The sequence below is a fragment of the Accipiter gentilis genome, chromosome 6 (assembly GCF_929443795.1).
Source record: "Accipiter gentilis chromosome 6, bAccGen1.1, whole genome shotgun sequence".
In the NCBI taxonomy this organism is placed as follows: domain Eukaryota; kingdom Metazoa; phylum Chordata; class Aves; order Accipitriformes; family Accipitridae; genus Astur; species Astur gentilis.
Genome location: NC_064885.1, coordinates 425,362 through 438,588, shown reverse-complemented (window position 1 = coordinate 438,588; position 13,227 = coordinate 425,362). Strand labels below are relative to the sequence as shown.

Genomic DNA, 13,227 nt, shown 5'->3' with positions numbered 1-13,227 from the left:
CTAGCTCTCCCACCCGCACACAGGGCACCCACCCAGCCGTGCCCCAGGAAGACTTCAGCAGCGCTCCGGCCCTTGGACGCTCGGCGCGCTGCTCTCTTCAGCCAGAGGCTGTTGTCTTCGACCTAGCCGGGAGCCTGAAGTCGTTAATTACTGACTGCTGGCGGCGCCAAAGCCTGCGTAGCCCCGGAGCGACAGAGCCGCCGCCGCCAAGTGCTGCCGCGCAGCCCGGGCGCGGCGCGGACCGGACCGGCGGGGAGCAGCGCCCGGCTCTCCCGCTGCCCCCGGAGCGCGGGTCTCCGGCCAGGACGCGGTTCAGCGCACGCCAGTACCGCCAACCGCCACGCGATGACACTGCAGCACAGATTGCCGAGGTAAGCCCCGCTGTGCTTTTTGGAGGCGAGGAAATCCCACTTCTCTAAGAAGCTAGGCCTTCTCCCCACCGCCCCCGCCCCCCCCCCCCCAAAGGAAAAAAAAAAAAGGCAGGATTCTAAGGCTAAAGCTGGCCTTGTGCTCTAGCGTAAGTCTTGTGACACTTCTCAGGCACAGCCGCTTTGGCTCCTGTCCCGCAGGACCAGCCGTGAGCCCACGCTGTCAGGCTAACCCGTGACAGAGCGGGGCCTTGGGCTGCAGCTGCATGGTGACAAGCGGCTGGTGCAAGCGCCATCCCCTCACCTGCCTGTTCCTGCCCGTTTGTTGTCCTGTCCGGTAAACTGGGCCGTTTGTAGGTGCGAAGCATCTTCCTTTGCATTTGTGCAGCAAACCTTTCAAAGTTCGCTTTTCAAAAGGGATGAAAATGTTTTTTCTGTCTTTGTATAAATATTTAGATTGTGGAGCGTGAGCTGCCTGCCCAGTTTGGCTCCAAACTTGTTTTACTCATTTACTGTGGACTCTCTTCAGACCATGTTATGTTTGCCAGCTCTCTTCAAAGAGATTTGGAAGAAAGATTTCCTGGGAGGACTGACAAGTCCTGCTTTGCTGGAACCTGTACAGACCCCAAAATACACAACAGAGTGAGAGAGCTTATGCTTGTGTGGAAATCCATCAAGTCCCTTGCTGTGATGTGTATCAAAGAATAATAAGAATATTGAACAACGTGAAAGTCTAATGAGTGCAGCAAAAGAGAGGATAAATTTATGCATAGAGTGACATGGCTTTAACGGACATGCTTTCACAGCCCTTTCCTCTGCCCCCAAATACAGAAAACGCTCTTTCATAGCACCATGTTCAATGTTAGACCGGCTTACCACAAGTTTAGAACAATTTTTTAAAAGCTTAAAATAAACCGCAGCGAGAGCACTGTCTTAGATTGTGTTTGAAAATCCCTTCTTAAATGTGGTCAGAATATTCCTGCAAGCTTTCAAATGCGATTCACTAGCAAAACATCTGGGACAGACGGGGAGTGAAGTTATGCGCTCTTGGCCTTTGAGTAGCAGAGGTTCAGATTCAGATTAATGAGCATGTAGGAAAAGCTGTTGATTGTTGCTGCAAAGGCTAAGGGAGCCTCAGAAGTCGCTAACACTTGTCAGGCCACATGACCAGCTGCTGTCCCACTCACAGTGCTAGCCCAGTAGTTACGAGGCTGGAAGTATCTCCTCTTGGAACATCCATCGGTGCACTTCAGCTCAGTCCTGCCCAGAGCAGTATGCCTAAGATACACACAAATGAGCCTGGGCCCCTGCTGAATCACTGAGAGAATTTATGAACTCAGCCTGAATTTGCATCCCATGTGTGCTTGTGCGTAAGTGATGCAGGTATCAACAAGTCTGGATCTGAGAAGTAAGAAGTTACTCAAATTATAGGTCAGCATATGTACGTTCTTTCCAGCCATCAGCTTGTAAGATTGAACACTGCTAGAGGTGGATGAGAGGAAGATGGCACCTTGTAGTAAAACTGTTCTGTTTGTTATCATCCTTTAGTGTTTATTGATGTAAGATGCCAAGCAGCAAAGGCTGCTTCGCAAATGTTTACAGATATTTGCATAAAGCATCCACTCATTCTTCATGATTACCTTTTCCGCCATTGGGCTCTATGAGTTTCCATTTGTATATCAGAAGTTGAACACCTTCAGTTATCCATGGATGTGTCTGCAGTCTCTCGAGACTAAGCAGTTTGTGCTAGCCCTAAGTTCAGTGGCTCAGTGAAGTGAAGGAGAGCAGGATTTAATGCTTTTTAATTTCACTGGGCCATGCCCTGAAAAACACTGAGGTCTCAGCTCTCAGTAAGGGCAATGGGAATTGGTGGCCCTCAATATCACAAGGAATTCTGAATTCCTTATTTCCTTCTCTCCTCCACAACAAACATTTTAAAATAGGCTGCTATCCCTCCTGAAGCGGATGGAAAAAGTACCTTCCTAAGGCAAGCTTACACAGAAATATTTTAAATCACAACAGCTGTTGACCCCCCCATCACTTTTACAGTTTTCTGGTGAAACTTTTTAAATGCCTCTCTTGATAAGGAATAAAAATCTGACACACTCTTTGTTCTTGATCCAGAGTAGCAAGTCACTTTTATTTGTCAGTAAAGCTATTGCACTTTCAGTGCCTTTTGCTAAAGCTGAGCTGAAGCTTCAATGTGAAGATGTGCCTCTATTTCCAGATTTAATCATAAGTGCTGTAGAAAGAGTCTTCTGTAAAACAAACAAAGCCCAGTCATGAGTGTCTTTAAAGTTTCGGTTTAACAGCCTTCCTATGTCATCACTCAGTTGAACAATATAAAAAAACCACAATGCAAGTCAAATAATCCATGTAATTACCATGTACTTACTTTTATTTCAAGACTAGAGTTCTCTAATTCAAAACTAGACAAACCCCACATTTCTCACTTTGGTGCTTTCTCTCTTTAATTTACCAGGAGAGGAAAGTTTTACAGGGAGAAGTAATAACCTCATTTACTGAACCAAGTAGAAAAAGGACAGATTGAGAACAACTACTTTCGGTTTCACTTAATTAATTGGACTGAAAGGAAATGATACCATTTAGGAACTGAAAAGCAGAGGGGGATGTTAGCAAAGAAAGCAGTGTTAAGACTCACAGTCTGTCTGGGTGAGGAAGGACACTTACTACCTATGGATCAGTGCAAGATCAACTGGAGGTATTGTCTGGCATAATTATATCAATGCTTCTACTGAATATGCAATTTTACTATAGAGAAAAAATAATTTTACTTCTTTTCTTCTGAAACTATACTTTAAGTCTCCATTCAGTGTTGGAGCAGACAGACCTGGGACAGAACATCTGTTCTGTAAAATCTTTTGTGCTGATCTCTGCTTACAGTAGGGAAGGTACCGCACTGTTCATAGTAGCATTATTTGAGAAGCACAATACATGTTAGTCAGAGTCAAGAGAGTGAAAACATACTGGCTCTGAAACAATGCTTGCTTAATACAACCTCATGGGAACCCGCTGTGTCTTGAAATCTAAAGAGCTTTGTGATATTCTGAGTATTATCTTTTCTAGACACACTTCCTCTGCAAAATATCCTATTGTTCCTATCAATACAATATAGAATAAACTTGAATTATTAATTCTATTCTAAATTTCTGAAATTCTGCAGTACCTTTTTCTCCATGGCTTGATTTTTGTTTCATCCAAGCATTTTTCAAAGATGCCAAATGTAGACATTTGATCTAGAAAAATAAGTAACAGTCATATCAGAGGAGAATTTAACATTATATTCAGCATGCAATCATATTCAGTAGGGAGGCAACTGGGCCCCTTTGTTGGGGTGGAAAATTATCTAAAGCTCCATCCCTGATGCAGCTGAGATATAATAACCATACTATTTGCTTAGCAGGAACAATATCAGCCTTCAGCAAATAAAGACAATTGCTGAAGACTTTCCAGGATTTCAGCTTAAAATTAATGGCTTGAGTCATGGTTATTATTTTCCTAAAACTCAAGCAGACTATAGGCAATGGATCTTGTTTGTGTAGATGTGAGCATAAATAGTCAATGGAATTAACAAATTCCATGCTTTACAGAGAGAGTGTACCTATGGCCAGCATTTCAAGAAGCTATGGAATCCAGAAGTGGGCACCAGGACCCCAGGCAGTATTGAGATAAGTAGTGACTCTAGGTATGGCCCTTTGCATGTAGGAGGCCAAGTCCAGTGTGTCACTTCTCACCTCATGTTTCTGAAGGGTTGGAAGCGGCAGAAGAATGTTGCAATGGGCACAGGTCACCATCACATCAAAAGACTGGGTGTCTTTAAGAGCTTGAGGTGATGTGGAAAGTCCACCTCTTGTAGGAGAGGGAAAGCCAATCTTTTTGTTCTTTGGGGGTTTAACCAAGGTTTTGGAAGTCGATGGCTGGCCCCTTTCTTTCCCTTTGGGTCGGACATCTTTCCATGCCATTGCATTCTTGGAGCAGGAAGAGGGAGCCAGGGAAGAAGACAACTGTTGTGGATCACTGCTGAGTTTTGAAGTTGACTGGCCAGCAAGAACTTTTGTCATCTCATGGGCTGCACTGCATTTATTCTGTTAAAAGAGAGCATGCATAATGAGGTGAAGATTGGCATTACACCCAACTGTGTGGAACACTGTGATTTGTGACAGACATGAGTCATGGGGAGGGACAGTGGACACCACTTCACAGCGATGCTTCAGCTGAATACTTCGTATCATGAAACTATAGTTTGAAAAGCCAAGACACACTGCCCTTTCTTACCTAATATATAGCTTTTCAGAGAAATAACCTGGCTGGAAATTAAGCACAGACCATTCTCTTGTTCAGTTTCAGATGTGCTTACCAGATGTTGGGAGTACTGGTCATCTGGGAATGACTTATTGCACTTCCGACAAAGATTGCCACCAGTACCTTCAGAAGGAAAAAAAAATGGAGAGAAACACAGTACTGACACTAGTCATCTAGACAAGCTGCTTAGATCCACTTATGGTCACTGGTTCTAGAGAAACACAGAAAGCTGATTCCACTGGCCAAGAAGGAATTAGAGCTGTGACTACATTTTGCTTTTGGCACCACTCAAAACCAATCCACCATCCTTTCTCGCAAACCTCCGGAACTTTGAATTTTACTCCAGCCCCATGTTTTGTGGCACAAGATGCTTCATTCCGACCCTGGCCCAGCTAATTGTGTTGCTAGGGGGTTTTGCTCTCTATAATTCATTTTGCCAACCACTGCACCTAGTGATGCCAGTTCTTTCCTGGAATCATTGACAGGATTCATTAATTTTTTTGTCTTGACATACTCTGTCCAATACCTTAGGCCTAATAAGGCTCATCTCAACTTCAAGAAATCAAGGTATGCCTCACTGGCTTTATATATGAAGTAGGAGGAAATTTTAAATCGTATTTTCTCCTGTGCAACAAATAGAAAGAAGTAGTTCACTTATTTTCTGACAGAAGGAATTTCACTTCTAGGATATAAGGAGGGCATAAAAGAACATGGCCACTGAGCTACCAGTCAGTGGAACCACTCTGGCTTTACAATAACCAGCATAATAGAAAGCAACACTTGGCCCTTTCACTGTGATTGGTTAAACAACAATCCCCTCCCACCTGGATTACTAAGAATGGTAGAGAAGACAGGAGAATTTTCATTGAGATTTAACAGAGTTGACCCAGTCCATGACAACGAGGAATTTTGCTTACCAGTGGGAGAAATAAATGTTGCATTAGTGGATGCTTCACTGGTTTGAAATTTCACATCCTTATGATAGAACAGACCACTGTTCTGACAAATATCTTTGTGTTCATCCTGGTCTCTGTACATGATATACTTGTTACACTCCCAACACCACTCTGTTCGGCTGGCACAGGCATTCAGGTGTTCCTGCAGCTTGTTGAAGGGCATTTCAAGCTCACAGATCTTGCATTTCATTGCTCGTTTGTGGCATTCCTTGGTCTGCACGTGAATAGAGGAAATTATTGCAAATTTTCTATCAATACTAAAAGAGGGCACTGGGTGAGAGCAATGAGTGACTGTTTAAGAATGCCCTCCTTAAGGGCTATCTACGCACCCAAATACGGGCTTAGGTATATTAGGAGTTCACCTATCTAGGCTATCTTTAATTTAGGATGATTTAGGCAATATAAGGCAAAATGGGAATCAGTAGTAGTGAAGATGTTCTGTGTCAGTACAGGTTAGCAACAAAGCACAAGCCCACCCAGAAAATTCCAATACTTCAGCTACCACCACCAGGGGAGGCCTGCTGTCTTCACTGCTTTGGTTCCTTGAAATGGTTAGACTACAGGTAGCATGGACAGGCTGCTCTCACTTCCCAGCCTCTGCCAATTCTTTTGTGTATCTCCTCCCTAGCTGTTTCATTGACTCTCACTTTTTATAAGCACTCCCTTGGAAAAGCAAGGGGATGGAAATGTGGGACAGGATGGAAATGTCTTTGAGAAGCCCTCAAAGAACATCAGCTTGAGGTGCCAAGGATGATGACAACTGGATGGGCAACCACCATGGGCTGTACTTACAAGGGGGAAAAGGTATGTCAAAACACTGCAACCGTTGAGAGGTTTAAGTTTCTTCATGGTCCAGGACAGGAGTCAGGGATTTACATGTTTTTGCTGTTGAACTCGTTAGCATGACTCTTGGTGGCTGGTCAAAGGGGTTAGCCTAGAAGGTAAAAAGTACTGCACTCCAGACTTACTTCATGATGCTCCAACTGGTAGTACTGCATGCTTTGGTGACAAAGATTACATCTGACCTGCAAGCAAAACATACAGCAGTTCATTGGGAGCATAGGAGGATGGTTAGTGCTTTCATATGTCAATACAACTTCAAGCTGCTGAGATGATCTTCCTGTCATTTTCATCCCAATCGTCAACAAGCTGTTGGTGAATTTTTGTTTCTCTGTCGGGCATGAGCTGTGTTGATTAGATTTTGAGGAAAACAGCTATCTGATGATTCTGCAGGAAGCTGTCATTTTGTGCGAGGATCCAGCTCTCAAAGATGCCCACGTGAAATGCAGTGTGATGTGAAGTAAAGACTGTGTATTCAAAATTTTGACTGAGGTTTAACTTAAAAGTATAGGTCTGATATTCAGCTAGTCTAAATTACCATAGCCCCTCTGAAAACATAGGTATGCTAGTTTTCTATAGGTTTGCCATGAGAGCTACTCATGTGTTAAGTAACTGAAATAAATGGAATTGCTAAAACAATAAAATTAGTAAGACAGAATCAAAAGTCATGCCTGTGTTGTCATGCTTCAACGTAGTACCTCTAGCTACAGGGTTCTTAATGCTATACTAAAAATGCTATTGCCTCGCTATATGAAGAGCTGATAAATTTACTCTGCTATTTCAGTTTTGTTTAAAAAGTACATTGATGTCATAGCTTTGTACAAGCAAGGTTTATGTCAGAACAGGTACTCTCTGTCTTCCTCTAATCAAATCATTTAACTTGCATGCTCTGGCTAATTCACAAGCACTACAAGCATGTATCCATACCTGATCTGTAATTTGTATTACTGAGGAAACTGAGACACCATAGTGGAGGCTTTATTCTCTCAAGCTGAGTGTGCAATAAGATCAAAAGGTACTACTGCAACCAGGCCTGAAAGGTCATATCAGACCCTTACAGATTTTCTGGTCAAACAATTACAGAAGTTCAAATCTAGTTAATATAGAGCACAGTACCATGAACATACTACTTCAGGGCTGGCAGAACTTTTTGCCATTTGCAAGAAAACCCTGAAGAACGTGTAGCATTCCTCACCTGCTTGTGTGCTTCTGTTTGGTGGTCTTTCATATCCTTTTGGGCAACTGGTTCATCACATTCTGGACAGAGAGTGAGAAACCGCAAGCAGTGGGCCTCATGGAGAGAGAAATTGGCAGCAGACACATCTCGTTTACTACCGAGAACATAAATGGGAGAGAGGGAAGAGTAAATGAGCTGGTGTGGTAGGTTGACCCTGGCCAGCAGCCAAGTACCCACACAGCTGCTCGCTCACCACCACCCCACCGCACACACAGTGGGACAGCGGGCGAAAACAGTAAGAATAGAAGTGAAAAAAATTGTAGGTTGAGATAAAGACAGTTTAATACTTGAAGGAAAGAGGTGGGGGGAAAAACAAGTGAAGCAAATGACAACACTCAGCACCTCCCACAGGCATACCTATGCCCAACCAGCCTTTGAACAATAACCACCTTGGAAGCAAAAAAAACCCCAACACCGAACCCTGTTCTTCTTCTAATGCAGTTTTTATTCCTAAGCATGAGGTTACACAGTATGGAGTATCTCTTTGGTCAGTTTGGGTCAGGTGTCCAGGCTGTGTCTCCTCCCAAACTCTTGCTTACCCACAGCTTACTCACTGCAGGGGACAGAGTGGGGAAAAAGAGAAAGCCTTAACAATCTGCAAGCACTGTTCAGCACTGGATAAGAAAGGGAATGGATTTCCTGTGGGAATGTGTCATCTCTGTCACCAGAGTTTTTAAGAAATGTTTGGAGGCATCTATCAGAAGTTTTAGGCAAAGTTGGTCTGCCAAGGAGTCTGATCAGTGTGCAGCAACTGCTTTATTCAAAGCATCCCCACGAACCTTTTAGAACATAATGCACAGGCTCTCTTTGTGCAAGGCTAAGCATTGGTTTTCCTCGGTGACCACGTAAAATTGAGGCTAAGCTCATGTTTAACCTTTCTAAGTTTGACTTTTTTTTTAATTGCAGTGCCTTCACAGTCTTCGTTCATATAATTTGCCCAATGGCCTAGCTAGTTGAGACACACCAAACTATGCTATCCTCATGGCCCCTTTTGGTATTCTATTCTATGAGACATGACCAATTACCCTGAAAAAAACGAATATTTTATCACTTAACTGCAAATATAGCAACAGAAAGAAACACCAGCCATGGGGGAAAACTGAGGCAGCTGCTGGGTTTGGCATGGTCCATGCACTGACTCCTCTGCCAGATACTGCAAAATTACCCACAGTGATATTATGTAAAAAGAGAACATGCAGCATGGGAGAGGGCTATGGAAGAAATCACTCCACAGCAAAGTAGCAAGAAAGCAGCAACCTGGAAATGTGAAAATGCATACAAAATATTTTTGTTTACTACTCAATGGCTAGTGTACACCCCTCCTGCCGTGAGGTTCTTCCTCTTCTCCCCGTTACAGGAGACCTAGATAACGTTAAGGAAAATCCTAGAAAACTCTTGAAATCCCCATACTTTGTAGGGGTGGAGAGGAGGAAAGATCTCTTACCAATTTTTGCAGAACCTGCTCTCTTCTGTCATTACTTTTCTTTTTATTCTGCTGGATATCCTTTCTTCTAAGAGCAGAGAGGAAAAAAAAATGAAACTGAAAGCCTCTGTTGTAATAACTCCACCCCAAACAGCTGCTTAGCCAAAAATTCTTTAAAGGAGAAACAGCAGCATTGTCAGGCAAGTATTAGTTTTTAGTGTGAGTTCCACCTACAGGTTAGTTCGCTAGTTCTTAGAGGAATGCCCTGGTTTCAGCTGGGTTAGAGTTGATTTTCTTCCTAGTAGCTGGTATAGTGTTATGCTTTGGATTTTGTAGGAGGATAATGTTGATAACACACTGATGTTTTCAGTTGTTGCTAAGTAGCGCTTATCCTAAGTCAAGGATTTTTTCAGTTTCCCATGCTCTGCCAGCCAGGAGGTGCACAAGAAGCTGGGAGGGAGCATAGCCAGGACAGCTGACCCGAACTAGCCAAAGGGATATTCCATACCACAGACCATCATGCTCAGTATATAAACTGGGGGGAGATGGCCAGGAGGGGTGGACCGCTGCTCGGGCATTGGTCAGCAGGTGGTGAGCAATTGCTTAGTGCATCACTTATCTTTCTCGGGCTTTATTTCTCTCTTTTTTTGTTATCTTCCTTTTCATTACCATTGCTATTATTATATTTTATTTCAATTATTAAACTGTTCTTAACCTATGAGTTAGTTTTACTTCCCCCCCCCGATTCTCCTCCCCATCCCACTGGGTGGGGGAGGAGTGAGCAAGTGGCTGCATGGTGCTTAGTTGCCAGCTAGGGTTAAACCACAACAAGGAACTACAGGGTGTCAATTTCCTTCTTTCCCAAATAAGTTTAATTTACAGTAGCTGGTTTACGCAGCAGGCAAGGTTGCTGCCTGGAGCTGCCCGAAGCAATCGGGGACAGAGGTGTTCCTGCACCTGCACCTCTGGAGGGGTGGTTACGGTGGTATCCAGCCTCAAAACCCACCTTGGCCTCCCTGGGGCAATGCTGTCCCACTCAGACAAAAACAGCCAGCTAGCGGAGAGGAAATATTTGTCCACCATCACCGTGGGGGAGAAACCCAGCAGTGGTCCTCCAGCCTCAACTCACCCAGCCCCACAGCATGGCTGCTCAGCCTTGCCCCAGCAGACTCCCAGACCCCACTGTTTCCCCAGGGACCCTCGGACCGTTTCAGGGTACCCCTGTATGTGCAAGGTGAAATCTCCAGCCTGCATTAATCAGCTTTGCCTTTTCTCCCCAGTGACACTCTGTCATGGTTGGGACTGACCAACAGCACTAGAGGCCCCAGGTGCAGCAGGACCTGCCTGTCGCTGGACCTCAGCCGGGGATCATACAGCTCTACATTTTTACATAGGGAACTTCAGAAGAAAGGTAAGTTAGAGAGAAAAAGGAACAGAACTTCACGTTTTTATTTCAGTGTCAATACCAGTATGTCCAGGATTTTCTGACGGAAGGCCTAGCATTCCTTGTACCTGCTACTACAACTGATCCCTTACAGCAGTATGACGCAAGCGGCTCTTCTCTGTTGTTGGTGTGGAACAACGAGATACAGCAGATGCAGAAAATATGAACTGACCTTCTTGGTAAAACAGGGACAATAGTAGTAATTCTTCTACTTTGCAGAGGTATTTGGAAGAATCATTCACTAGTATTTGCATAATGTATTGTAATGCCATACACAACAGATGTCCCAGATGTTACTCAGAAGTTGGTGTGGTTCATTTCCCATCCAAACAAGCCCCTTCTGCCCCCATTTTTCTCTGGGAAAAATAAAAGAAAAAGAAGAAAAAGGAAGCCCAATAAGCCATTATTTAGACCTGGGAATAATGAGTGTTTATCTGGATTTTGTAACACAAATTATGTAATGAACCAGAGAAAAGGCTTTTGAACAAATATGTTAATGAGATGGCAGCTAAGGGAGAGGTTACAGAGTTGCCAATTCCAAATCAAATTTTTTAATGTGATTTTCTTTTGTTCTTTTTTTCTTTTGTAGTCATTAGCCTGCACAGCATTTGAATGTGCTTTGGGGCTTCATGCAAAGTATATGGGAAATACCAATTCTAGGTCAAGAAATCCTGATCAGCAGCACACACTGACTGAGAAAACCCCACTGACTCAAAATTCATAATGAGGGCTTTTATGTAGAAAGTTGTTGGGCACAGAGATTGTACTGAAAGGACTGTTCGTTCAGAGTCTCAAAAGCTTTTCTTGGAAAAATATCAGATGCTCCACTGGGAACTTAGTTGAAAGATACTCCTAAAGCAACACAGTGGACTGGCAGTGGCTGGAAAGTACTGATTGGAGGGAAAACGGGAAGTAATGAAACAGTGATTTTTTTCTCTGAATGCCTGTAATAACTCTTTCAATTTAAATTCTGTGTAAACCTTCCAGTGCATAACATTACTGTACAAGACCTCTTCTAGGCATCTTTTTAAGTCAAGCATCACATAGAGGTAAGTTCTCAGCTGGTTGTTTTTTAAATGTGATTTTCAAAAGCCTGGGTAGAAGGCACTTCTTTTTCTGCTAAGTCCTAGAATGTCTCAGGGTCAGTTGTTTTAATTTTTGTTTCTCAGTGTCAAGTATGATAGGTCTTACGGTCCTTGTTTAATATAATTTTGTTAAAACTTCTGTACCTCTGGGTGTTGCATGGAGCCTGCAACATGAAAGAACTTTAAAAAGAATGTGAGGAGAGTTTTTTGTCTTGAGAGGGAATGGCACTTATCTAGGTCAAATGGACTGCTTTAAAACAGGCAAACTGTACTTGTGTGCTTGGACAGAATTTGAATTAGAGGCAGAATATATGTATATCTGTAATTAAATGAATCAACTGCTACCTGTAAAGCCTCCTTGTCGCAGACCATTACTATCCAGCAATAACAGGAGTAACTGGGATGATTGGCTTGTAGTGAATAGGATATATCAGAAAAGCATCTTCTTGGGAATGACCTAAACTATACTAAAATCTTTATTTTTCCAATTTTTCCACCTGGACTGATGACCCTAGAATTCCCACCTTCCCAAAGGACTTGATTTCTAGTCCCTTTCTACTAACGCAAACAATGCAGGTCAGCCTTTGTTAACTAGTCTTCAGCAGTGTTCCACTTCAGAGTGGAACTCTTTACAGTGGCTCACATCATTGAATCTGTTAGCTGAAGTGCAAAAGGGAAGATTGCAGGACTCTGTGTGTGGCTTGACAACGCTGTCAAGCTCATCTATGAATTTACCGCCTCGAAAGGTGCAGCTGTTCCTGTCCCAGCTGTTACTGTTCCCAGCCATAAGTGTCCCAGTCTATCTATTGAGCTGGCTCTAGTGCTCACTGAACACTTCATTGAACCTATTCAGCTCACTAACTCAGCAGAAAAATGTTCTGCTTTCTTTGTCAAGTTAAACTCCAATGAGCCCCAGAGCCACCAGCTGAGAAACAGCAAGAAAGCCAGGGCAGGTCAGTGGCTGTGAGCCATGAGGTGAGCTTGGCTCTGTTACTACATCATACCCTTGGTTCTTGATATGCTTTAAAATACCTGTTTATTAGGGTAGCACAGCAGCAAATGGGAGCAGTGGTGTCTAGTAGCCAGGGAAAGGGATTCAGGTACAGGAGACCTGATTCAGCTCCTGGTTCCACTTCATGTCACCAGCCATGCCTAAGTCTCTTTGTAACACAAAGATTTGAGTTCCTTTGTAAGCTGATTTGAAACTTACTACCAAGAAGAACAAGTGCAGCATATTATTCAATGTTAGGGTATCAAAATTTATTCCAAAGGCTGCTTCGATCTCCCACTTCTAAATGGTGTCTGCAACAAAAAGCTAATTTTACCTGTCTTTAAAGCAGTAGTTAAAGACCATGAAACCACACATCTCACATACATATTTGTAAATACTGCTCTGGTGTCTGTCATGTTTGGAGCAGTACTGACTGGAGGAAAGGATTCTTTTTTCCTGAAGGCCTGCAGTTAGCGCTCAATTAGCATGAGCTGAATTTCAGGCTGTGGGAGGTTTTTGTTTGAATGCTCTCTTTGAACCATCTAAAACTCCTCCTGCTG

General features: G+C 43.3%; 2 protein-coding genes across 6 annotated transcripts in view; one reads left to right on the top strand and one right to left on the bottom strand.

Annotated features, from left to right (window-relative positions):
* The first annotated feature begins 294 nt into the window (after nt 1-294).
* SLC13A5 (solute carrier family 13 member 5) overlaps nt 295-13,227 on the top strand; it is a 32,972-nt gene continuing 20,039 nt past the window's right edge. For 2 of the 5 annotated variants that reach the window (XM_049803100.1, XM_049803096.1), the window contains exons 1-2: nt 295-371; nt 10,428-10,558. The gene's annotated coding sequence lies outside the window, so the exon portion shown is untranslated. Of the gene's footprint in view, nt 372-10,427; nt 10,559-11,119; nt 11,641-13,227 lie in introns of those variants that run through there. The other 3 variants (XM_049803097.1, XM_049803095.1, XM_049803099.1) reach the window with 2 other exon arrangements.
* Nucleotides 2,489-9,277, bottom strand: XAF1 (XIAP associated factor 1). The gene is made up of 8 exons (XM_049803106.1): nt 9,169-9,277; nt 7,683-7,818; nt 6,616-6,672; nt 5,609-5,861; nt 4,747-4,814; nt 4,124-4,474; nt 3,556-3,625; nt 2,489-2,626 (listed from the first exon to the last, which is right to left on the bottom strand). Exons 1-8 carry the CDS (start codon nt 9,198-9,200, stop codon nt 2,598-2,600), a joined length of 996 nt encoding a protein of 331 aa, XP_049659063.1. The 5' UTR covers nt 9,201-9,277; the 3' UTR covers nt 2,489-2,597.